Below are 27,020 nucleotides of genomic sequence, written 5' to 3' on the forward strand. Positions count from 1 at the left end.
GAAAGAGAGAGCAGGAATTATAGAAGCCAATTCAGAAGAAGTGCCCATGGAAGTATCTGTAGAAGAGGCATGCAGCAGAAACAGTACGTCTATGAGAAAGCGAGTGAAGAGACTCTGTTAGAGATGTATCATTTATTAACCTAACTGTCCTCTTCTGAATGGAATCAAGAAGCTTGAGAGAGGTTTTGGGGGCACTACCCCAGATGTGGGAACAATATTCCATGGCAGGGCGGATTTGCGATTTATACAGAGTGAGCAGCTGTTGGGAAGAAAAGTAGCGCCGAGAGCGAAAGAGAAAACCAAGTTTTTTAGATGCAGAGGAAGCAATGTTTGTAATGTGCTTGTGCCAAGAGAGATTAGAAGTCAGGGTAATCCCCAAAAGAGATATATCATTTTGCCTAGAAATCGGAGTGTCACTAAAGATAAGCATAGGAGCAGAAGAATCCTTTTTGCGAGATATAAGACAAGACTGAGTTTTAAAAGGGTTGAAATCAACTAAGTTGTCTTTGCCCCACTGGAGAATTACCTGAAGATCGGCATTTAAGGAATTGGTAGTAGATTTTCAAGAAGTTGAAGCTGATTGAGCAGGACAAGGTTTCTCAAAATGGAAAGTGGAATGCAATGTGCTGTCATCGCCAAAACTAAGGATTGGATTTCCAGTTAATGGAAGAAGGTCATTAATATACAAGAGGAAAAGAGTGGGGGAAAGAACTGAACCTTGGGGGACATCGGCATTAGTGGAGAAGTTAGAAGACAGAGAGCCATCTACCATCACCCTCAGTGAGCGATCAGAGAGAAAACTGGATAACCAATTACTAAAAACAGTTGGCAAACCATAAGATGGAAGCTTGTTTAATAGACCTTTATGCAAAACATGATCAAAAGCCTTTGAGATGTCAAGAGCAACTACCTGTGTTTCACCGAACCTTTCCATTGAATTAGTCCATAAATGGGTAACATAAGACAGAATATCACCAGTGGATCGACACTGACGGAATCCATACTGGCGATCGTTGATCAGACGGAAGGTTTCTAGGTAGTTTAAGAGTTGGCGGTTAATTGATTTCTCCATTACTTTAAAAAGAGTAGAAGTAATTGCAATGGGACGATAATTGAATGGGAGGGATTTGTCACCCTTTTTAGGAACTGGCTGGATATGAGAAATTTCCAAGCAGAAGGAAAAACACCTTTGGAATAAGAAAGTGAAAAAAGGCGGCAGAGAATAGGAGTAAGTTCAGGGGCACAGGTTTTGAGAACAAGTGGAGAAATACCATCAGGACCTGGAGCTTTCTTAGCATCAAGATTCATCAAAATCCTTCTGATATCCTTTTGACGGAAGATCACAGGAGGCATTGAATGGAGTGTGTTGGGAATGGTGGGAGGTGTTTTACCAAGATCATTAATACATGAGCTGGAAGAAAAATGGGATGCTAGCAGGTCAGCTTTATCCTTGGCTAAAGTGATAACAGAACCGTCTGGTTTGGACAGAGATGGGAGCAGAGATGGGCAAAAGTTGCGGCCAATAGCTTTGGCAAGAGGACAGAATGCTCGGCTACCATTAGGGCAAGAAGCAAGTTTTCTAATCTTAGCCTGTTCAAACTCTAGTTTGGACTGATTAATAACTGCTTTACAATTGTTGCAAGCTTTTGGTGTAGGCAGAAAATGAAACTGAAGAATTAGAAACAAGCCAATTACGATATGCAACATTCTTCTCTTGAACAGCCTTAGCAATTTATTGGAAAACCAAGGTTTAGATAAAGGACGAGATTTTAAATTGGAGTGTGGGATAAAGGATTCCAGTCCTGCAAGAATAATTTCATTGACACGATCTGAACAAACATTGACATCAGAAGTTTTGAAACAGTAATCCGACCAAGGAAAAGAAGAAAAGAAGTCTCGCAGGTCATCCCATTTTGCATTCTTGTAATGCCAAACAACACGAGGTTGGGAATAGCCATGAGATAAAGGTTCCATTGGAGAAGAGACAATCACCAAGTTGTGATCTGAAGTGCCTAAAGGACCTCTCACTTCAACTGTGTACTTAGAAGGGCTGTTTGTGAGAAAAAGATCAAGCGTATTGGCTGTATGATTAGGATTGTCCGGAATTCTTGTAGGTAAATGAACAATCTGTGCTAGGTCATTAGTAATTGCAAAAGCCTCAGCATCTAGACCTGCTGGGTCGGTGTGACTAGAAAACGGAAGCCAGCTGGAGTTGTGAATATTAAAATCACCAAGGAAAATTACCTCACTGTTAGGAAAGTTGGACTGGAGAAAGTCAAGTTGCAAAGAGAGGAAGTCAAAGAGCTCCAAGTGATTAGTGGAGTTGGGAGAACGGTAGAGACAACAGATGAATTTGACACAATGAGATAGAGAGATTTTAAGCCAGAGAAGATCAAAGAGAGGAGATTCCAAATTTCCAAGTCTCTGACAGGGAATATCAGAACAGACATATGCACAAGTACCACCTTTGAGGCGAAAGGAATCATACAGCGAATAATTTGGGCATCTGAGATGAGCAGTAGTTGAATCAACCGATAACGGAGATTCTGTCAGAAAAAGTACATGGGGTTTGGCAGACTGCAAGTGGAAATGGACATCGTTCAGATTAGAATTGAGACCATGTATATTTGTAAAATGAATTAGGAAGTGCTTGGGAGGTTTAGATCTTTTCGCAGATAAGCTTGCTCTATTATTTTGACAATTCATGGTGTATTCAATAGTAAGAAAAAGTGGGTGGGACATGCTGTATGAAGTAATGAAATTTTTGGATATGGCATACACGTGGTAAGAATATACCCAGATCCTTGACATAATGGCCTCGACAATGCTCCCCTCATACACACTACTCGGACTCCCTCCAGTCACTATCTGGCAGAGTAGAGGTAGCAAGATTATACTCTAGCTGATCCAGAAGCCTCCTAGAGAGTTACCAATAGGTTCGGTCCGGTGTACTAACTAGCGGCCGGCCTGCGAACATCGTTTTAGAGCTGTACCCTCGAAATGTAAGGAATATTGGATCTCGCCACGACGTTCGTCATAACCTCATAAGTCATCAATCATACTGCATGATGGAAGAGATAGGGAAGGGTTGACCGGAACTTAGCTCTAGAGACTAAACATGTGTTCCGCCACTTCAAGCCTCCAATAAGCAAAGTGGTGGTATTTCACCGGTTGATGAGAGTCATCTACCACCTAGTACTGCCTGGTAACATAGAGGGGCGGCGTTCTGCCATGTGGTGTGGGCGCCACACCTCGACCCCTGCTTACGTTGGTTCACACCTGGGTGGTCACCCACCATGTACTTATGCATGGAATTTATACCCAGGATTACTAACAGTTCCACCATCGTGAAGGTGCAAGCAGAGGATTGGCTGTCACAGACCAAAATCCTCTGCTGTACTTCGCCAAAATTGGGTCCACTTGACTTGAGTGTCACTCGAATATCAGTTCCATCAGTGTTTTAGACTCCCAGGTAGCAAGCACAGCTTGTCTGGCATATCTGAGAGAATGTCTGTGACAACCTCAAGGACCAACTCCTTGAGGTTTTATCACCTTGAGTGATAAAAAAATGTAGAATTGACTTTTATGAAGCTGTTATTGTTTTTTAGCTTTCCTTATTTAAGTCAACTTAATGAAAAAAGCTTGAGTCCTGCTAATGGACTGGAACACAGGAACTTTTATGTATATCTATGAACTTGCCAATTTGAAAGCAAATTAAAAAAATAATGATAAGAAAGTTAGTAAGATGTCTTTTTATATAAGCCCATAAGTGAATTAAAAAGAATAAAGTAAGGCTTTCGGTTTGAAACTGTTTTCTCATGGTTGCATTTTGAATCTCATTATTTAAACAAAAGAATCATTGGTGGCCTAAAGGAAACATAGTAGAAAGACAATCAATGTTTGATGCTATTCTTACATCAGTAAATAAAACTTACTATATCTTGCTGATAGCAAGTTTAAAAATATATTTCATCGAAATTGAAAGTAAATTAAATGAATGAAATGTTCGGTATTCTGTTGCAGTTATATTACAACAGTGTCAGGTGAAGTTCAGCTATAGTTGATGACCACGATTGACAATAAGTTTAAGGTAGTTATTGCTCATGTATATTTTCTCGTTCATTCTGAGTTAAAAAAAAAAAAAAAAAAAGAGAATAAATTTAATGTTTTGAAACTTATTTTCAACTAAAGAGTTTTTATCACATTTATTGATTTGTCTGATCATTTCATATACTCAGTCTCTTGACTTGACCTAAATTTAGTGTTTCAAGCCTGGGAAAGCCAGTATGGCTAGTTAAAACAGTTGTATTAGTTTAAGCATGCAAAGCAGAAGTATTATAATTATTTATCACCATTTTTATTGGTATATGGGTATTTTCAATTATATTGAATTTAAACAGAAATCAACCCAGACTAGAGCAGCAAAGCAACAAGCTCAAAGTAGTGTGAATACTGTGGCTTGGGGGAGAAAGGAAGGGCACAATTCTCCTACAAATCATGGTGTGATGAAATGTTGCTGTTTATGCAATGTTTACAGACTTTCTAGAACAGGACGTGATACAACCAAGGGGGATGTCTTTGCGCATGTATTTGGTGCAGAGAAGGTGAAGAAATTAGGTATCAACTCAGTGCTCTGATGTGTGTTTATGAGAACTTGAAGAGCAGGGTAGAAGCTCTTGAAGGAATTAAAAGGGGGGCATCAATCTCTCAGCTCCCCAACTTAATGCCAAAGTTGACACTTTAGCATCAGGCAAGACATGACATTGGCAGTCCCCAAAGCAGAACATGCTTCCAATGAGAGTTATTGTTGGTGAGTTTGTTGTCAAGAGGAAATAAATTTTACAGAAAGGATGGGTGGAATAGGACCAGGTTATGTCTGCTAGGGACAAAAGTTGATGACATTGTACAGCAGATATCATCTTTTAAGGGCACAAAAGGTGATACTGTTGTACATGTTAGTACTAATGTTGGTACTAAGAGTAGGAGATCTGAAGACTTACTTAACAAGTACAAGGCAGTATCGAAAAAAGTTGCAAGTTAGGGTTAAATTTGAAAGTATCTGCAGTTCTGCTCAGACACAATAGGAGGGAGTATAGGATGAGAGCCTTGTCAATCAAATTGGTCCTGGAGTGATTGTGCAAAGCTCATGAGGTAGAAATTTTCTCAGCATGGTCTGTGCTTGTTAACAGGAGAGACTGCTTCTACAGGGATGGGATATGCTTAAATAGAAATGGTGCAAGAATTTTTGTTGATGTTATCGAGGCAGTGGTAGGTAGGTCGAAAAAGGCACTTTTTTGTATATTTGTTTTTATCAACAAATGTTACAGCCCTGCTGCAGCCAGTGGATTAAGGTGTTATAGAAAAGCTTAAAAAGATGTACAAAAAACAAGTCTTGTATTGCTTGCTGCTACCAGAGGGAGATGAGGAGAGCATGATTGAGTTTTCAAAGAAGTTCAACATTAAGGATTGTTGCTACATTTTAGTAGATGCCTGGAACATGTTGTCGGAGAGAAATCTGAAAAGGGCATTGCAAAAGCATTGGGGTGCTGCCAAAGAGATGGTCACACATGTGCAAGATTTCAATGAAAACGTATGTGAGATTGTAACTTTATTTCAAGAAATTCCTGGGTTTTCCGAGTGTGGGCAAGATGATGCAGAGGCATGGTTAAACAACAATGCTGATGACCTGGTTATCATACTTTAACCGTAGAAGAAATTGTTGCATTAGTAAAGAATGAAGAGCATGCTGATTTTAACCAAGGTGATTCTGATGATGAAGAAGAGGAAGCAGGCCCACCCACATGGAGGCCTTTATTGGCTAGAAACTGCAATGGCATGGTGTGAGCAACAGTCTGAATGCAGTTCTACGGAGATACTGCTATTAAAGAGGATGGGCGACCTCACTGCGAAAAATAGACAGGCTCGCATGGTTCAAAGAAAAATTCAAAATTACATATTATAAACCTTCCCAAGGTTCATTATACTCTTATTTGTGTGCAGTTACTTGTGTTTGTTTATTTCTGTTTATGTAAAAGTGATTTATAGTTGAAACCATGTAAAACAATTAGGTAAGTTAAAAAGAAATATAATATATAATATATATTGTTTCTTCAAAACATTTTGGTTATTATTTACAAACCATTTCCTACATCAATGATTTTTTATAATACTTCATATTTCAAAATACAGTAGTAATAATCTTGCTTACAATAATTTAATTGTAGGCCTAATTACACTTTGTTTCGTATAAACTGGGGATTCTCACGTAAGTTTGATTAACCGAAACAACCTTGATTCCTAGTTCGGATAATCGATGTTCTATTGTATTGCATTAGGATCACCCAGTAAGTTATTACATATACTCATGTGTCAATGTTGTGTCTATAAATGTGTGCGTGTTCTCTGGCTAATTTGCCTGTTTTGCTGGATGAAAAAAACCTGTTTCTGAGGAAAAAACCTTGCTATCTATTCCTGAGACAGACTAACTCAGCCACGGAGTGTAAAATGCTGTTAAGTTCCTCGTGTCATCACAATGGTGACAATACCATTGTGCTACCCGTGCAGGCTGACCGGGCTAGCCGGGTGGTAAAGTGCCTGCCTGGCAACCCAAAGGTCGTGGGTTCGAATCCCGTCTCGGGCTTGGATCAAAGTACTGCAAAAACCTTGGGAGGTGCATTATGGCCACAGAAGCCGATGCGCCAACAACTACCAAAAAAAGCTACCCATGCAGACTGAGGGTCGTGCATGTGGGAAGAAATTTTTTGTTAAAATGTTCGAATACTTGCAATATCTTAATTAAGTCAAGTTTGACTGATTTATGTGTACAGTTGCGCCAACGTTTCATGACTGGTGGGAAAAAGTACTGTGTAGACTGTGAGTGCATTTGGGCAGAGTGAAAAAGAAAGAGGCGCGAAATTTTGTCATTGGTAATGAAGATTTTATGAACGCAACTATATCAAACTATCGAAGGCAATCGTTCCACAGAAGATGCTTGGAACCCAGTGGCCTCCAATGATCAAGGTGCCAACAGGGCTAGACAGGTGGGTAAAGTGCCTGCTCAGCAACCCAAAGGTCGTGGGTTCGAATCCCGCCTCGGGCTTGGATCAGAGTAAAATGCAAAAACTTTGGGAAGTGTATTATGGCCACAGAAGCCGATGCACCAACAACTAACAAAAAAAAAATAATAAAATAAAAGATGATCAAGGCACAAAACCCTGAAGTGGACCTAAGGTCAAATCAATGAGAAATGACTCTATAAACAACAGTGATGCAAATACCACATGGATGGGAAATGACGCAAGAAAGACCCCACAAACGCCGACAAGCAAACCTGGGCCTTTTGACTGTAAAGACTTTGATTTTGATTGATTGTGTGTGTCCTGATAAGAAGGGTGGCTCCTAGACATAAGCCCATCTCCACCTTTTACTCCTGTAAAATCTCAGAACGTCTGCAAAACAGGCCTAAAAAAGAGTGTTATTTCAGGCCATTTCGCCACCAGGGATTAACCAACACCTGGATCAACCATTCTCGGAGTGTGCTGTAATGCACAAATCCCGCATCTACCGGAAGTAGTGCTATACTGGTAGGTGCCAACAATCCTGCCCCAAGGCTGCCTAAACTTGGAGGCCAGCGGGGGAAAAAAAAAAAAAATTTCCAACTAAGAACAATGTTGCTTTTGTCTCAACAAGTATACATTGACTGTAAAGACTGCAGAACGGATGGGAACAATCCCACTCTGGTCCGATCGCTGCTGGGAACGGGCTAGGAACCAGTAGCTCCACTGCCAAATGCTATATGGTGATCTGAATGGGGTACCCTAACTCTGTTCATCTTTAATTCCCTATCTCCGACAGGAGGGAGAGGAGACAGATGCTTTGTTTCCTCCCTTCCCTGCCGACCCATCTCTTCGCCTGGTGAGGCATGAGCCTGCCTCGCTGACCACCTCGAGTTGCCTTCTGTATTGTCCCATACTTCTGTCTTTCACCCCCAGTCTTCAGCCTCTCCCCCACTCTACTTGTATACCCTATCCCTGGCAGTTGAGGTAACTTTTTCTTCGTCTCTCCCACCTGCCATCCAAACTTCCCTCTGGTGTGGCATGGGCACGCCGCACTGCCTAGCAGGGGCGCCGTGAACATTTTCCACCATAAAAAAACATGGGCGTGGCTAAAATTATCTTTCTCAGTCTTCAGACTCCCCTCCCTCCCACTATTATCTTTCATCTAGCGTATAGCTCCACATGTCTAAATTTAATAACAACAAAATTTTGCCTGACCTATTAGGTTTTTTAACACATCTCTCTAGCGTTCAACCCCAACCAGTGATTCCTAACAGCAATCTCATTACGCATTAACATCAAACGCATGAATTTTTTTTTTTAATGTCCTAGCCACTGAAATCCCAGGAAACTAGGTGGCAGGACCTGCCAGAGCAACTTGTGATTCTGGACACACCGACTAGCCTCCACATGGCAACGTATGGGCAACATCTGGTCCCACTAGGGGCCTGGTGGCCAAGAAGCCAGACAAACAATGGGCACAACACATCACAGTGCACAGACATGGCCCACACACTTTCATGTCTCTGTCAAGCCAGAGACTTGAAACTGTCCTTGATACAGCGAACACACGCAGAGATGGGAGAAATCCCAGGTGCCATCTGACACGAATGTACCTTATATATATAAAACTATTTTTGCAAAGAAGCCGAGAAAATTGCAATTTTTATTTAAAGATAATGACGAAAATTAACAGGGTCTAATTCTGTTTTGCAAGTTATTTTAATTTTGTTCTTGTTTTGATAAATTATTTGAATTAATATTTTAGTTTTTTTTTTTTTTGTAGAATTTGTATTGTTTTAATGTTTCAATAAATTTAATGAAAATATTAAAAATTGTGTGTTCGACATCTGTCAGCAAAGTGCACCATGCTGTCGGTGCCCATGCATATAAGGCTAAATATCCAAGTTTGTAGTTGATACAAAGGTTGGCAGGATGGTTAATGACAATGATGGTATGCCACTGCACAGGATCTAGAAAATTTTGGCAGATGGGCTGAGAAATGGCAGTTGTAGTTTGACATTGCATTTGCCAAAGTACATTTGGTATGTTGAGGATCTTGCGGCTCCTGGGATTTCTCCCATCTCCGCGGTGTTCTCTGTATCGAGTGACAGTACCCTGTCAAGCCAGAGATTTAAAGTGTGTGGATCGTGTATAGTGTAGTCTGTTGTGCCCATTGTTCATCTGGCTTATTGGCCATCGGGCCCCTGATGGGACCCGACGTTGCCCATACCGCGCCACGTGGAGGCTAGCCAGGTGTTACCAGTAAGGAATCAGTACTCTGGCAGGTCCTGCCACCTACTTTCCTCAGATTTCGATGGCTAGGACCTATTAAAAAAAAAAAAAAAAAAAAAAAAGACAATGCTTTAATCGCTGTTGGTGCTTTGTTTGGTCATAGAGATTTGCTTTAAGAGCGAGAATGGATTGTACGCTGGATGAGTTTTATTTTTGGCCGAAAAGGGTCGGGCAAGCAATTTTGGTGTAGTTACAATTTTGACATGTGGGGCTGTGCGCTGTGAAGGTAGACAGATTTGGGTGGGGAGAAGGGAGGCTGGAGGGTAGAAAAAGAAGAAAGGGACCGATAGAGAAGGTGGCCCCCAAATGTTCAGTGGGCATGCCCATGCCACACCAGAGGGAAAGTGGGTTTGCAGTGAGAGGAGACAGGGTTCCCCCCCCCCCGGAAAAGGAGATAAAGCAGGTCCAGAAAGGTGTCGGATCTGGGTCGCCATTTGGCTAGTTGGCAGCAGGGCTGCAATCTAAGTCGTTCACTTTGACTCTCCAGGTGGTGGACTTAGTCTCGGCAGAGGCCAGGATGCGTCACCTGCACGTGACAGGCCAACTACATCTAGGTCCCAGTGTTTTGTCGCATCCAGTTAGGACTCAGTTGTCTTTCAGTTGCTGTAGGTTGTTGCTACCACTTGTGTTCAAGTCCTGTAGTCACTCAGCTGGTCGTAAATGGCCAGTTGTGTTCTTTGTGTTCATCGGTGGTCCAAAGTCTGAAGTTTGTTTCAGGGTGGTGGAAGTGCTCTTTGCCTCGCGAAGAGATTTTGAGCGAAAAGTGTGAAAGCCTTATAATTTTCTTCTTCCTGCAGCACTATGTCCTCCTGATTTCTAAGGATGGAGCGTAGTTTGGTAAACAGCAGGCCACGGAGGTCTTCATATATATTACATTCATAGAGCAGGTGCTCCCAAGTTTCTTCTTGTCCACATCTACAGTGCACTATGTCCGAGATTCCAAAATCGTGTAGCTTCTTCCTGAAGGAGCCATGCCCTGTCAGCAGGTAAGTGGTATGAAGTCCAGGAGAGTACCAGGTCGGGGAAATAGGGTAAACACGTCCAATGTCTGGTATGAAGCTTCTAGTTATGCGGGCTTTAGTGGAGTCATTCCACTGAGTCTGCCACATTGTTCTCATGTGGTCTGTAAGACGTCTTTTTTCCTGTGGTCTAGTCAGAGTTGGGTCCGTAGTGTATCCCAAATGCATGATTATCCTTCCTTTGGCGTGTTGGTGCAGCAGCCCATGGCCGACAATCTCCAAGTCCAGAGGGAGACATCCCGCAAGGACCTGGAGAGCGTGGGTGCTCACCGTGCAGCATGCTCTGGTCGTTGTGAGGAGAATTATTCAATGGATGGTTTCCAATTTCCTTCTGTTAACAGCAGTGCTTGCCTTGGCATACCAAGCTCCCGCTGCATAAGCCAGTGCCGGGATGAAGAATGCCTTGTAGAGGATGGCAAGCGCCCTCTTCTTCAGACCCCAGTCTCTGCGTGTGACTCTAGCGAATAGGCTGGAATATTTCCTGAATTTTACTCTGAGGTAACTAAGATGCGGTGTGAAGTTGAGGTGTCTATCAAGGATAATGCCAAGATACTTGACTTCTTTTTGGAGTTTAATAGTTGTTCCATTTATCTTGATCTGGGGACGCCTCCTGGGATCAAGGGAGCCCTTGAGGAGTATTGAATGTGTTTTTTCTGGTGAGATGTTCAGTAGGTTCCCATTTGCCCATCCTTGCAGAACAGAAATGGCCTGATTTGCATAGGTCTCCAGCTGTGGCCTGCTATTAGCCTGCAGCATCAGTATAAGATCATCGGCGTATGCCTGTGTTCTTATATTAGGGATTTCCATATTGAGGAACTCATCCAGCACAAGAGTGCACAGAAGGGGCTCCAGAACTGATCCCTGGGGGCAGCCCCTGTGGACCTGCCTGGAGAGAGTGGCAAAGGGAGCAGTCACTGTAATCCTTCTGTCATCCAAGTATGATCTAAGGCAGCAGAACAGGTTGCCTGGAATTTGGGCGTGCCGAAGTCTGGCCAGGATTCCGGGCCACCAGAGAGAATCAAAAGCGACAGCAAAGTCTATTGATATGAGGAGAAAATACTTCATGTCGCAGTTTTTTGCTGCCTCAATTATGTTTTCCAAAGCGTCTGCCACTGAGCGTCCTCTTCAGAAGCCGAACTGGTTCGACGACATCATGTTCGCTTCCTGGAAGTGAGTCTCTAATCTATGGTATAGAAGCCGCTCAAAAAGTTTGCTCAAGGTAGAAAGCAAAGCTATGGGTCTGTACGATGTTGGCTTATCCTAGGGTTTGGTTGGATTCTTAAGTATAAGTCTTATTCTTGCTGTTTTCCACTTATTAGGGTAATAGCCTTCTGAAAAAGCGATTGAAGAGATTTAGAATAATGTCTGGTATCTTCTCTACTGCCTTTTTGAGCATCTCTGGTTCAATCCTGTCGTCACCAGGGCTTTCCTGTTTTTAATGTTTGCTGCTGCTATGCTCAGCTCCATGATTGTAAAGGGAGCTCAACTGCCGTGGTACAATAATGCAAAGTACATGTGTGGACATGTGTTTTTGTAAAGGGCGGCTCCTAGAACGTGAATTCATCTCCGCCTCGTATCTCTGTGAAGACAGTATCACTACAAACGGGCCAGGTGTGTGTGACGTAGGTTTGTGTGTATTATGTGTGTGTTTTGTTCTGGCCTCTTGGCTACCCAGAAGCATCAGTCACCTGGACAGATGATTCTGGGTACTTGTCCACACCACGGGAAGGTGGGCCAGTTCCAGTGGAGCACGTACTGTCTCGATACGAGACTCTGAACCACCTGATGTTGCCAAAAGGTGGGCCAGATTTCTCTGGGGGAGGCCCACTCCAGAGAGGAAAAAAAAAATAAATAAATAAAATAATAATAATAAAAAATAATAAATAAAAAGTAAATAAACTAAAAACAAAATGTTTCCCGTAGTGCAAGAAAAAATAAAATAAAATAAAATAAAATAAATAAAAAAAAAACAAAAAAAAACCCGCTATTCGCGGTATCTGTATTCGCGGTTGCTGAATTAATGTAAAATGAAACCTAAAAAAATGTGAATTTTAAAGCGCGTGAACATTTTCCACCATAAAAAAACATGGGCGTGGCTAAAATTATCTTTCCCAGTCAAAACAGCGCTCAGTGGGTGGGGGGGAAAGGGGCGACAAAATCGCGAGTGTCGATGTTTCTTGCTAATCAGTATGTGTTATGCGCTTGTCATGGAAGGTTTCGTCATTTGCTTCTAATTTATATGCTTATAAATTGAATAAATTTATCAATTTATAAATTGATATGCTTACAAAAGTGATAAATCTACCGTTTCGCAGTGTAAAACAGACTTTTTCGAGTGAAGTCACTTTCTTAACGGAAGAAAGTGACTTTATTGTGGACAAGTTCTTTCTAACCTGTACAAAAATATGGTTATGAATAACAAGGGAAATGTGAAAATATCAAAGAAGGTGATGACATTAGCGAATAAAATTGAGTTATTAGACAAAATTTCTAATGGTGAAAGTAACGAACATAACGAAACAGGCCTACGCGCTCTGGATTCATTAAGAAATTTATTATAGTTACACACAGAGCGTACAAATAAAGAAGAAATATATGAGCTTTCGGCTATATGGTAGCCTTCATCAGAATTAAAAATACATGAATGGCAGTTGGAATGGAGATGTGCACTGCCAGGTGCGTGAGACGCGAGGTTTAATTGTTTGTTGACGTTTGTGGCTGTGACGCATGATGACGTGGCCAGCGTTTGTCCAATGATAGAACTACTGACTCTGTGATCGGGTTGACTTGGCAACCACTGTTCCTGTTCAAGGATTTATCCGAAGATTTTATGTTTAACGATTCCAACCAGGTACGCTTTAGGTAATGGTGGGATCTGTCTACCACCACGACATCGCGGTGTGGGTCGATGTCGTGGTGGGTTGTCCAGACATGTTCGGCGATAGCTGAGTGTTCTACATCCGCTAAACGGATCGCTCTTTTGTGCTCCGAGAGACGTTTCTCGAGTCGACGTCCAGTCTCTCCAAAGTAGCAGCTAGTGCAGTCACGGCAAGAGATGCGGTAGACCAAACCGCTCTGCAGAAGGGTGGGGACAGGTGTTTTCACGTTGGAAATGAAAGAACGCAGTTTCTTGCCTGGGAGTTGGATGCACTTTATCCCGTGTGTTCTTAGAATTCTACCGATCTGTTGTGACAGGTTGGGGTAGTATGGGATAAGTGCCCTCGTGGATGGCTCGTCACTGTTGGTGTTGTAGCTGGTCGTCACGATGTCACGTGTCTGTAGATCACACCTGTCGAGGACGTCAATGGGGTAGCCACACCTCGCAAGGTCTACTTTGACCCTGGTGATCTCTTTGCGTCTTTCATCAGCGGAGCTGGAGTGTGTCCAGGCGCGAGTAAGCAAGGTTCGGGCAGTGGAGAGGAGGTGGCCTCGCGCGTGTGCTGACCGGAAGTTGGTAAACTGGCCAGCACACATGAGCTTACGATAAACTGTAGTCCTCAGGTATGTGCCTTCACGTCGGACAAGTGTATCTAGGTATGGTAAAGAGTTGTTCGACTCCAGCTCAATCGTGAATTTTATGAAGGGCGATAGTGAGTTGAGGTATGATAGAAGTCGCTGACCTGAGTCTCTAGGGATGACCACGAACACATCGTCAACATAGCGACACCAAAAGGCGATGTGATCTGGTGCGTTTACACACGCACCAGATCACATCGCCTTTTGGTGTCGCTATCATACCTCAAGTCATTGGACAAACGCTGGCCACGTCATCATGCGTCACAGCCACAAACGTCAACAAACAATTAAACCTCGCGTCTCACGCACCTGGCAGTGCACATCTCCATTCCAACTGCCATTCATGTATTTTTAATTCTGATGAAGGCTACCATATAGCCGAAAGCTCATATATTTCTTCTTTATTTGTACGCTCTGTGTGTAACTATAATAAATTTCTTATGGTGAAAGTGTCTCCTCAGTGGCAAAACATTATAAAATCAATGAATCAACGGTACGATCAATCAAAAAATCAGAAGAAAAAATCCGCCGTAGTGTGAAAACGCGCTAATTGCTTTAAAAATTTGCTCGTGATGTTAAATTAGAAAAAAATGGAAAGTTCACTCATCATTCGTGAAAAGGCAAAACTCCTTTATCAACACTTTAGCGAAACTGGTGATAGCACTGGCGTGATAAGTTTTTTAGTTAGCAAAGGCGCTGGTTTGAAAGATTTGTTTGAAATTTCTAATAAATATTACATTTAATATTAAATCGTTTCTTATTTTCATTTCGATGCCATATACTTGCATTTCCCTATGTACTCTATGTACTCTATGTACATAGTCATATTATGAAGGTACATATAATACATACATAGACAAAATTTTAGACTAGTTTTTCTTATATATTTCATACTTTGGAACGGAACCCCTTTACTGCTTATGGGTAGCAGTAAATGCAACGTAAGGTATGGTTATAACCAACTGTGTAACTACACTCAAGTTAGTGGAAAATGAAAAAGATCTGGGAGTAATTGTGCACTCAGATATGAAGCTCTCTGAGCAGTGTAGACAGGCTGCCAGGACAACTCAGTAATTTTGTAATGATATATGGGAATTTTGCTAGCAGGGATGAGGAGATGATTATTCCACTGTATAAGGGAGTGGTCAGGCTAAATTTTAGGAAGGATGTAGAGCTGCTGGAATGGGTATAGAGAAGTGCAACGAGATTGGTGAGGGGAACAAAAGGATGCTCTTACCAAGAAAGCCTTAATTTCTGCAAATTTATGAAGTTTAGGCATCTGCTAGATGATATGATTGAGGTGTTACGATTTTGAATGGATTGAGCAAGCTCAGTGCTGATAGGATTCTTTCTTTTGCTCAGACTACACACAATGGGACATAAATTCAAATTGAAGAAAGATGGTTGCAGAAGTTTCTTTAGCCACTGAGAAAACTTCCATCTGTTGTGAAAGAGGATAGCTTAAATAAATTCAAGGAAGAACTAGAGAAACTATTACATGGAGTGGATAGGTGAAGTGGGATTTTTTTTTTTTTTTTTTTGTGATGCTGTAAGTTTTCTTTCTTGCATGATTTGTCATTACTAATTATAATAATCTTGAACTGGTGATGAATGTGCAGTAGATGTTTTCCTTGATGAAACTATAGACAAGTCTGTTTCTAGATGAATGACAGAGATTCTTTATGAATCATTTTCACATCTTCTCTGTGTCACCATCACAACCTAGTTTTAATATCTTTTTTCCCTAATAGTAAAATTATTTCTTATTGAAGTATTGCTCTTAAATTTGGAATTTAATGAAAGTAAGCAGAAATTCAAGGTATATCTGCTTATTTTAATTAACAAATTGGCTATTTAGAGGTGGTCATCAGATGTTTCTAGCTAGAGTATGTTGCATAAAATATGTGGAATATGCAAAACAGTTATGTTTAATGTTTACTGTTTTTCTTTTTGATGCGAAACAACCTTTGGGGGGTGCCTACACTGAGTAATTTGATTCATCACGAAAAATGTGTCACAGAAGTGATAGCCTAATTACCCATTTGATTGTAGCCATTTGTTGAATAGTATGACATCACAATCATACTTCCTGCAGGATGTACAATTGCAATAATACAAGTATTTGTCATACGACTGCAACAGCACAAATATTTGTCAAAAATTTCTTTTTATCGTCTCGCATTTTCGTTACATTCCATAGCAATACAAAAGCTCTTTTGTGTCATCTTTTTGATCCCCTATGTGAATTGGGGATACAGTTGCACATCTCAAGTCCATAGGGGCCTCACCTGCATTCAGAGATGCTCTCATAATTATTGGGGGGTATGCTTGTCTTCTTTGCTGCCTCCCTTAATATAATTGGATAGATTCCATCCAAAACAGTTTTTCATTATTTCTCGTATTTTCATTCCATTCCATTGCAATACAAAAGCTCTTTTGTGACACCTTTTTGATCCCCTATGTGAATTGGGGATACATTTGCACAACTCAAGTTCATAGGGGCCTCACCTGCATTCAGAGATGCTCTCATAATTATTGGGGGGTATGCTCACCTTCTTTGCTGCCTCCCTTAATATAATTAGAGAGATTCCATCTGAAACAGTTGTTCTTGACATTCCAAAAGCTTTTGAACATGTTTGGCATAAAGTCCTTCTGAATAAGCTGAAATCTTATGGTTTACCAATGGTTTTTTGTAATTGGGTATCCAGTTTGCTTTATGACCACTCACTGTGGGTGGTGGTAGATGGCTCTGTCTTCTAACTCCTTCACTAATGTTGGTGTTCCCCGAGGTATATTCCTTTCTTCCACTCTTTTCCTCTTGTATATTAATACCCTTCTTTCACTGACCAGAAATCGTATCCATAGTTTTGCTGATGAAAGCACATTGCATTCTACCTTCCACTTTGAGACACCTTCCCCTGTACAAATAGCTTCAACTTCTCGAATATCTGCTACCAATTCCTTAAATTCTGATCTCCAGGTAATTTTCTGCCTGGGCAAAGATAACTGAGTTGACTGCAATCCATCTAAAACTCAGTTCTGTCTTATATCTCATAAAAAGGGATTCTTCTCCTGTGCTTATCTTCGATAACACTCAGATTTCTAGACAAGATCGCATATCTTTATTAAATTTTCTCTTTATACTCTGGCACGACAACCAAGTCAGTAGAGTTTACAATAAATCGTCAATACAAATATTTATCATATTTACCGGGCTTGAACCCCGGTCCACTCAAGGAACATGTGCTATGCACTCTCGCTCCTGACCACTCAGCTACATCAGGCCTTATAATAGCGATTACCCTGACTTTTGATCTCTCTCTCTTGCCATAATATTTCTTCCTCTGTACCAAAAAAGCTGGCTTTTCTCTTTTGCTCTTGGCATTAGTTTTCTTCTAAACCTACTCACTCTGTGCAAATCTCAAATCTGCCCTACAATGGAATATTGTTCCCACATCTAGGGCAGTGCTTCCCTAACCTCTCACTCACTGTTCTAGACTCCATTCAAATGAGGGCAATCAGGTTAATTAATGATTCATCTCTTACCAGTTTCTCCACTCTCTATCTTATAGATATACTGTTTCTGCTGCATCTCTTTTCTATAGATACTGCCATGGGCACTGTTCTTTCCGAATTGGCTTCTGTAGTTCTTTGTCTCTCTTCCAAATCAGTCCAAACATGTGCTGCAACTAGTCAGAATCCTTTTGCTGTTCAAACTCAGAGACAATTTTTCTTCTTCCTCATTTATTCCTTCAACTTCTGTTTTTTGGAACAAAAACTCCCTTCACACACATTTGCTGAATATTGCAATCTACAGAATAAATTTAATATCAATAAGTACCTTTCTTTCATCCCACACATGGTACTAAGTACTATAGGTTCTACTATCTTTCATGTATGTGTTTTCATTAAAAAAAAAAAAAAAGCTGACAACAAGAAGAACAACAACACATCGTCTTTTAGCTTTAATCAATGTTTACAAATGTAATTCGAAAATTGTAGATCTCTTAAAGTACCATTTATAACTGACACAATATAATAGCGTAGCTTAATTTAATTTATTATGGTACTCACCTTTTGTGAGTACCATAATAAATTAAATTAAGCTACGCTATTATATTGTTACAAATGTAAATAATTCATTTGGTTGTTCGTGCATGTGATATTCACTGAATATCATGTACGAACTATGTATATCCCTGCATGATATTTAGCGAATGTTATTCAGTGAATATCATGCAGGAATATACATAGTGGTTAAGCAGTTCTGTGCCCAGAACTGCGTAACCACTATGTATGCCTCCCCCTCTAAACTGTGGAAAATTTTGAAGTCTGGCACCTCTCAGTTCCAAAAATAGCTGAATTGAAAGAGTGTATTTAGCATCTTATTGGTAAGAAGGGAGGAGAAGCATGAAAAGTAAAATGCTGAGGATTTCAACCTTCAGGATGAGTGTTACTTTGAGCTAGGAGAGACAATTTCTATGGACTAATTTGGGAAAATACTGGAATTTTGGAAGAGATGGCAATCCTCGCTGTACAGGTATCCCTTGAGATATGTAATTAATACATCCTGAAAATCACAAAAGATGAAAACATTTACAGTAGGCCCTTGATTTAACAGACTAATTGGGGGAAGGGTGTCTGTTATTGCCGATAGTCCGTTAAATCGAATGGATTTTAAAAACATATATTAATAATGAACTTACAATGTACAGGATGTATTAAAATGTTATTATAATGTATAAGTATGAATAAATTATTATTATAATGTACATTGAGTAATTTGTACATGCCACTAAAACATCTGTTAAAAATAATCTGCTAGATATTTTTTGGCCTCTGGGGAATTTTTTTCTTAAACTAGCTTGGCAGTTAACGTGTTAAAGGTAGGATGAGGTGGTTAGCTGTTGGGTAAATTGTATGTGCTAAAATAAACACCTGTGATCTGGCAAACTCGCTAATCCGGCACCCCACAGGTCCCAGTGCTGCTGGATTAGTGATGGTCGACCTGTATGATTATAATCCATACAGAATTGTTTATAGCATTGTGCAGAAATAATGATTTTACTCTTAATGAGAATGGTTAAAATTCATGATATACGCTGGCGTTCAAAGAAAGTGAATTTCACATTTTTAACCCTTCTTTGCGGTGGTATGTTACATTAATGACTAGCATCACAAATAGAAATATCAAAACGATATTTATTAATAGTTAAGGCAAAGCTAAATAATATTTGGTTGCAAATGCTCCAAAATGAGCATTTGCAACCTTTATACAACAGTTTTGGTAAACACAACAATTATGGCTGAAATGTTATCAGAAGCCCTCAATTTTCTTCAGTTTATTATCTTAAATGGAAAACAAAATGAAAAGTTCACCAGGTGCAAACTAATATTTAGTTGAACTGCCTCTGGCCTTGATGCCAGCAGCACATTGTTGAGGCATTGACAAGATCAATTTCTAAAGATAATCAGCTGATATTTCGTGGTTCCAGACATGAATTATGAAGTTCATGAAGGGTCTTTGGTTTCTTTCTGGCAACTGTAGATTCCATACGATGACAACAGCTCTCTATAGGATTCAGGTCCAGGCTGTGTTCTGGCCAGCTAACAGAGTTGTAATGGACTGTTCTTCCAACCATTTGTTCATCTGTAACAAATGTAAACACATTACTGTCAAACCTCTAATGCAGAAATGAAGCTAAAGTAACTACAGAAGTGCCTACTTACACTTTTTGCCCGATGACAAGGAGCAGAATCATCTTGAAAGATACAGTTACTTGGCAGGTTGAAATGGTCTCTAATGGTTGGCAGCAATTTGCCTTCCAGTATAGCCAGGTAACTATTGGCATTTACAGAACCTTTTATAAACTGTAGGTGACCTACTCCATGATATGAAATGCACCTCCATATCATTTGGCTGGTAGGGCATTTCACTGTAGACACCATACAGCCTGGATGGTATTCTTCACCACATCTGTGGTGAATTGTTTGTCGCTCATCAGAGCCATGCAGGTTGAATTTCTTCTCATCTGAGAAAATAACTGACTTCCACTGCTGAGGGGTCCATTTGACATGCTCCTTACACCAAATTAATTAAGCCTTTTTCATTTTTTGTACAGGCTACAAGTCCATTTTTGAAGAGGTATCTTCTGACTATTACTGCATTTGCTACCACTCCTGTATGTTCTTTCCATTCTCTTTTTCAGCTCAGACGAAGAAGCTTTACAGTTTTTAAGGCATAAGCGCTTCAAAACATGGTCCTGTTTTGGCGTAGAGATCGTTTACGTCCAGTTCCTTTTTTCTTGTTAGCAGAACCAGTATTCTTGAATTTTGAAAGAAATCTATTCACTGTCGACTGATTACAAGACACTATGTAAGAAATATGACAGGAAGAACATCCCTCCTCACATAAAGCAACAATAGCACTCTTTGTTTGTTGTGTCAACTGCAAGTAACTCTCCATCCCGACACAAGCAAGGAATGACTGCAACTCTTTCAGAGTGTGCTTATATAGCTGAAAGTAACAGCTGATGCAATATGAAGTCATCACCTATGCATGTCAATCTTATCTGATGCAATCTGTAAGAAATATTGCCATATACTTACGTTATTTGGACGACAATTACAATTTTACGGGGTGGTGCACTTTCTTCGAACACCAGTATGTATATATATAGGGTGATCGAAAAGTCAATAAACAATTAAAGAATCGGTATTTCGGTGAATTTTTGACGTATTGTAACGAGATTAGCACAGAATTACATTGAATTACGTGGGGTTTTTTCCGAAAGAATGTCAAATTTATTTCCAAATATGTCCACCAGGTGGCACTTGATCTGTAACACTACAAAGCACCTCATTATAGTAAATGTTCAATGTGGTGATCTTTGTTGTTGAGTGCTGCCTGAAGATGAGTAACGACATTATGGACAACATGAAACAGCATTTCTGTTGGTATCATGAATACCTGCCGTCATATAGAGTTGGCAATGCTAAAAGCATTGCCAGTGATGTTGGGTGATCTCTGTAAACCCGTGACTTCAGGTAGTCCCATAACCAAAAATCGCAGGGCTTCAGGTCCGGAGACCTTTGTGGCCATTCATGCTGAAAGTGATGGCTTATCACCCGATTCTCTCCAAATGTTGAGAGTAACGGTTGTTTCACAGGAGAAGCAATATGGGGTGGTGCTCCATCCTGCATGAATGTCACAACATCCAAAGCTTGCCTTTTCCCCAGGCTAGGGATAATGCAGTTTCGTAACAAGTCAGCATAACGCTGACCTGTGACAGTGACAGTTTCTAAACCAGAGCCACTGATTTCCTGAAAGAAAAATGGCCCTATAACAAAAGAAGAGGTGAATCCACATCACACTATACCATTACTTTTGACTGATGCAATGGAGTTTCCGTGTAAGCTCGAGCTTTTTCCATTGCACAAATTCTGCAATTGTGTGTGTTTACAGTGCCATTGAGAGTGAAATGGGCTGCATCCGTCCACAAAACATTTGACAGCCAGTTGTCACGTTCTTCAATTCGTTGAACCATAATGGAAATGCTTCCCGCTCTGCAAAATCGGGACGCCTAAGTTCTTGAAATTGTTGAATTTTGTACGGATATCTGCGAAGGACTACACTACTCTTAGTGCTCTCTACACACTCCCATATGGGAAGCCAGTTCGGAAACTTCACCAGAGCTTGCTTCTCCATGTGATGATAATGCCATTAGGGTATCCATGTCTTCCACAACTGCAGCCGCAGTTGTAGCACATGTTGATGGTCTTCCAATTTGTGGATGATCTTGTAATGAACCAGTTGTCTCAAATTTCTTAAGTAATTAATACATCCTGAAAATCACAAAAGATGAAAACATATTCAGTAGGCCCTTGATTTAATGGACTAATTGGGGGAAGGGTGTCATCTTTAGCCCTGCAACAGTCATTGGTCCTCTACCACATTGCATACCCTTCAGCTGATGGAAAGATCGCAAAGCTGCAGTTGCAGATTCAGTGTTAAGGTAATAACATTTCACCAACAGTGCTTTATCCGGTAATGATAACATGACTGCTTAGCTTCTTTTCTTTTTCTTTCCCAAATATTCACTAAACTGGTTAGCTGTTCTTGCAGTGCCTTTATAGCAGACAGTTGCACAACTTCATTCATGGTACAGTGCCACCTGGTGGACACACTTGGAACTAATTTTGACATTCTTTCAAAAAAAAAACAAAAAAAAAAAAACCCACGTAATTCTATGCAGTTCTGCGCTAATCTCGTTACCATACGTCAAAAATTCACTGAAATACTGATTCTTTAATTGTTTACTGGCTTTTGGATCACCGTGTGTGTGTGTGTGTGTGTGTGTGTGTGTGTGTGTGTGTGTGTAAAAGATCTAATGCAAACTAATATATAAAAATAGGAAAAATCTATGTATATTAGGGTATTATCAACTTTGCCCTGAATGAATACATTCTAATGGAATTTAAACATCCCTCTTACTTGGCATCCAAACACTGTTCTTACTTCTGAGACTGCTGTTCTAAAAATCTGTATATGGCTAAATGGATTCTATGAAATTGTTTACCTGTGGATACATCTGCAAGTATCAATGCTGCATATTTGTCTTAAAGCTCTTTCCAATGTAAAAGAACCAAACGCAGTAGAAAGTCAACTTCTACCAAACATTTTGAAATTTGTGGCCTTTTTTTTTATCCATTCTCTTCAAATCATCCAAAAAAAAAAAAAAAAAAACAGTTAACAGAAATGAGCCTTATTTGTGATGATGTGCAATCACTGAAATTAAATACAGTTAGGTTGACTAAACTGAAGCTTTATTATTTTTAGTTGCTTTTTATTGGGATGGTTCTTCTTCATCAAACCACTTAAGTGTCTTGACAGGAGACAAGTAAAAGATGCTGTACTTAATTTTCTATTGTATTGATATGATTTTAGGGGTAAGTCTTGCATTATAGCCTTTTGTGAATTTTTCACTTTCATTTTATATCATTTATAAAGTGTGTGATTTGTGTGTGTATATATATATATATATATATCTAATATATATCTAATATATATAATATAATTCAATGATAGTATATATATATATATATATATATATTTTTTTTTAATCTTTCTATCCAGAAATATTGTATCAACTGTAAATTTAGGATGCAAATTAGATCTGAAAAAAATAGCCCTTCATGCAAGAAATGCAGAGTATAATCCTAAGCGTTTTGCTGCTGTTATTATGAGGATACGAGAACCACGAACCACAGCACTAATTTTTAGTTCAGGGAAGATGGTGTGCACTGGAGCTAAAAGGTTGGTTACCCTTTGGTTTTTCTTATTCATTTATAAAGATCACCCATTCAAAAATGAAACTTCGTGAAAAAGTTGGACGGGTCTTTCTCTCTTGTGTGTTTTTTGGCTGCAAGTTTTTAAACTGCCTAGTAATTGCAGTTGTCGTAATGTTTTCATGTGAATGAATTTTGCCTTGAGTTTCCTCTACTTTTAAATACAAAGTATTTAAAAGTAGAGGAAACTTTTAAATACTTTGATAAATAGTATTTATAATACTATTTATAAATAGTATTATAAATAGTATTATTAGTACTTTGATAATTTTGGGCATTGCCAAAATGTTAATGTATTATTTATTTTAAAGATGAGACACTACAATGCAGCCTCTTGCAGGACTTAATTGGTCTGCCCATTAGATATCAGTTGTTCTCCAGTGCAGTTTCCTGGTAGTGAATCGATATGACTTGCCATGTGATAGGTTCTAGCATAATTTAGATGTTAGAACATCTAAATTATGTAAAAAGCTAATGCTGTTTTGACTTTTTCCAAATTTTTGAAAGGATGGTGGATGCTCTTTTCCCTTATATTTTTGTGGTAGCAGGGTTTAAGTTTCCCAGTAATTGCAATAGTAGTAAAGCTAACATATAGCTTGTTATGTCAAACATTAACAATTACCAATTAGTACTGTTCCAACCCCAATCATTACCAATGTTTTTGTCAGGAAATTATCACTAGAGATTACCTGTTATCTGATGTCTTATCTTTTAAATAAATATAAGGTTAATATTTTGGCAATGCCACTTATTTAAAAGTAGTGCAAGACCAAAGCTATTCATGGTAAAAGTGAAGTTTCTCTACTGTGAGTATTCAGATAATTGCATTTACTGGGCAGTTTAACCTTGGGGGGGGGGGATTTCACTCCCACTTTTATAAAAATAGCTGATGGAAAAAAAAAAATCCTCAGTGTATCCTTAAGTACATTTCAATAAATTTCAAAAATGTGGTTTGGATCAGCATTAGAAATAATTTCAAAATGCCTTGGGAGCGAAGCTCGCCCACAAATGCCCACTCGTAAAACTTTTTGTAATTAGGTTTAGGTCCACTTTACAGCATCTGGCACTTGATATAAAAAGCCACAAAATACATCTTACATTCTCTTTAATGGTCTGGCTAATCATGATTGAACTTGCTCAGTACTCTTTAGGGAAAGTTCATTCATTATTTCAGTAATTAGCATTAGCAAAGGCACATGATGCAAGAAAGCAGGCTTATATAGCATCAACTGAAAAAAAAAAAAAAAAAAACCCTTATTTCACCCATCCACTCACTCCAAATATTTGTCAAGTTCTGCCTTGAATCTATTTAAGCTATTAACTTCTACGACAAATGGAAGTTTGTTCCACCAATCAACCACCTGCTGGCTAAAGGCAAACTTCCACACATCTATCTACAACCATCTTTCCTCAATTTGAATTTATGCCCTCTCAGGCGATTATTCGGAGCAAGAGGAAGAATCCCATCCGCATTGAGCATGCTCAAACCATTCAAGGCTTTATATACCTCAATCAGATCACCTCGCAGGTGCCTAGTCTCTAGACACTGTAATTTGCAAAACTTAAGCCTTTCTTCGTAAGAGCAACCCTTTGTTCCATTCACTAACCTTGTTGCCCTTCTCTGTACTCATTCCAACAGCTCTACATCCTTCTTAAAATGAGGCCTCCAGACCTGTATACAATACTCAAGGTGTGGCCTAACCATTGTCTTATACAAGAGGATAATCACCTCCTTATCCCTACTAGAAAAATTCCTGTATATCATTGACAAAACACCATGAGCTACTCTTGCAGACCGTCTGCATTGTTCATAAAACTTCATATCTGCCTGCACAATTACCCCCAGGTCCTTTTCATTCTCTACCACTTTCAGTGTGGTACCACAAAGTTGATACATTACTCTGGGATTACTGCTTCCCATATGTAGTACTTTACATTTTAAATTTAAATCCATCCTAGGGGAGTAGCTTGCCAAAGAGACTGACATGTTCTTGAATAGGGAAATCAGGTTACGCATGCACTCACAGTGAATGCCATAAGTGAATAATGCCACATTAAATTATACTTAGCAAAGTTCACATTTTCTACCTACCTGGCTTATAATTTAACCAATAATTAAATCATAGAATGATTAATTTTAATGAATTTTGTCATGTTAAGTTTTTAGGGTTAGTGTGTGTTTTTTTTTTTTTTTTTGCCTGTCGTACTGAGCAACTGAAATTTGATCTTTTTGGAACTTGGAACCCACAGCTCATCCAAGCTCATCCAAGCATTAATTCTTCAGGAATGTTCCCTGAAGAATTAATGCTTGGATGAGCACCACTTGGGTTTCCTGTCTTTATTTTAGTTCATTTATAAAAGTACATTCATTACGGAGGTGGCATTTCTCCTTTGGTGAATGGTATTTGAGGGTACATTTTGAGTATTCCATATCTACATTTGTCTGTCCACATGGTGCAGCTGGAAACATAATTTGTTGGTCCTGGCAAGCCATTTCCATTTATCCACTGTTCATTGGCTCTCCTCCTGTGCTAAGTGTGTGCCAGGGTTGCATGGGCATGTTTTAGCCTTGGCAGCCATTAATAGTTGTGGTCCCATCTGAATCATTTATGTCATAATCATTAGTCAGTGATCTAAATATGCTGTTGTCTTGGTGATGATCACCCAAAAAAGCCACCAGAACCAGTTCACTCCTGCTGTGGGCATATATGCTTGTGGTGGGCTGTCAGCTGTATTGTGTGGTCAGTTGCTCCATTGAACAGAGTGTTGAATCATCCTCTAGCTTTTTTTTAGTCAATAATGGAAGCACGACCTGTATGGGACTCATGGCTGGTGGTTGCTCACATGGGTGATCACCTCTTGATGATACCCATGAGATATCTCTATGAGGACAGTGTGGCTATGTCCAAGATATGTATATCTGCTAATCTGGCCCCAAAGAATTTTGGAATTCATTTAGATCAGCATTTCCCAAACTGGGGTCCGTGGACCACTGCGGGTCCCTAGACCAGTTGGGGGGGGGGGTCAGAAAATGTTCAGAAGGTATCAAGTAATATGTGTTTATTTTTTAAAAAATATACTGATAGAATCGCAATGAATTTCTTTATAGAACATTACTTATTTTTGATATGATTAGTATATATAATTATATACATATTTCAAATTATTCATTCTATGTATAGCAAATTGATGATAAATAAAATTATTATATATCTGGATAAAAATAACAATAAGTTGAGTTTTTTAACACATTAAACTTTGAATTTTCTTTTCAGAAAACCCAGTGTTTATACTGGGTTTTTATTTTTTGAAGGGGCCCATAAATCTCAGTAGTTTCAGAACTGCTGATTTAGATCATGTCTCCAGCCCGTTCTTCACACAGAATACCTACCAAATACTTGATAGCATTCAGTAGAGCAGAATTTGTTGGCTTGAAATGGGCACTTGGTTCCCCCTCCTGGGACATGTGCAAATGGGAGACCCTGTGCCCCCACCCCCAAGTATCTATTGATCAGCACCTCATCAGAGATTTTTACAGGTGTTTCTAATCATATGCATCCGTTTATGATGAACATCTTGTCAAACTTGTATTATCTCCGTCCACCTGGCTGTTTGGCACCTAGATCCATTACCATTGAATATCTGGCAACTGTGGAATGAGTGTAGTTGACAGGGGTTAATATAACTGCAGATAATCTTTGGCACCTCATTGTAGTCTACACCGATGAGCCAAAACGTTATGCCCACCTACCTAATATGATGTTGTTTCTCCACGTATGTGCAGCCA

General features: G+C 39.7%; 1 protein-coding gene across 4 annotated transcripts in view; it reads left to right on the plus strand.

Annotated features, from left to right (window-relative positions):
* The window catches only part of Tbp (TATA binding protein), a 131,755-nt gene that overhangs the window by 60,418 nt on the left and 44,317 nt on the right, over positions 1 to 27,020 (plus strand). For all 4 annotated transcript variants that reach the window (XM_090379829.1, XM_090379831.1, XM_090379830.1 and 1 more), the window contains one exon: positions 23,022 to 23,201. In XM_090379829.1, coding sequence (XP_090235955.1) covers positions 23,022 to 23,201 — 180 coding nt within the window. The remainder of the gene's footprint in view (positions 1 to 23,021; positions 23,202 to 27,020) is intronic.

Source organism: Mastigoproctus giganteus, chromosome 8 (genome assembly GCF_048544385.1).
Source record: "Mastigoproctus giganteus isolate SK-2022 chromosome 8, ASM4854438v1, whole genome shotgun sequence".
NCBI classification, from domain to species: Eukaryota; Metazoa; Arthropoda; class Arachnida; order Uropygi; family Thelyphonidae; genus Mastigoproctus; species Mastigoproctus giganteus.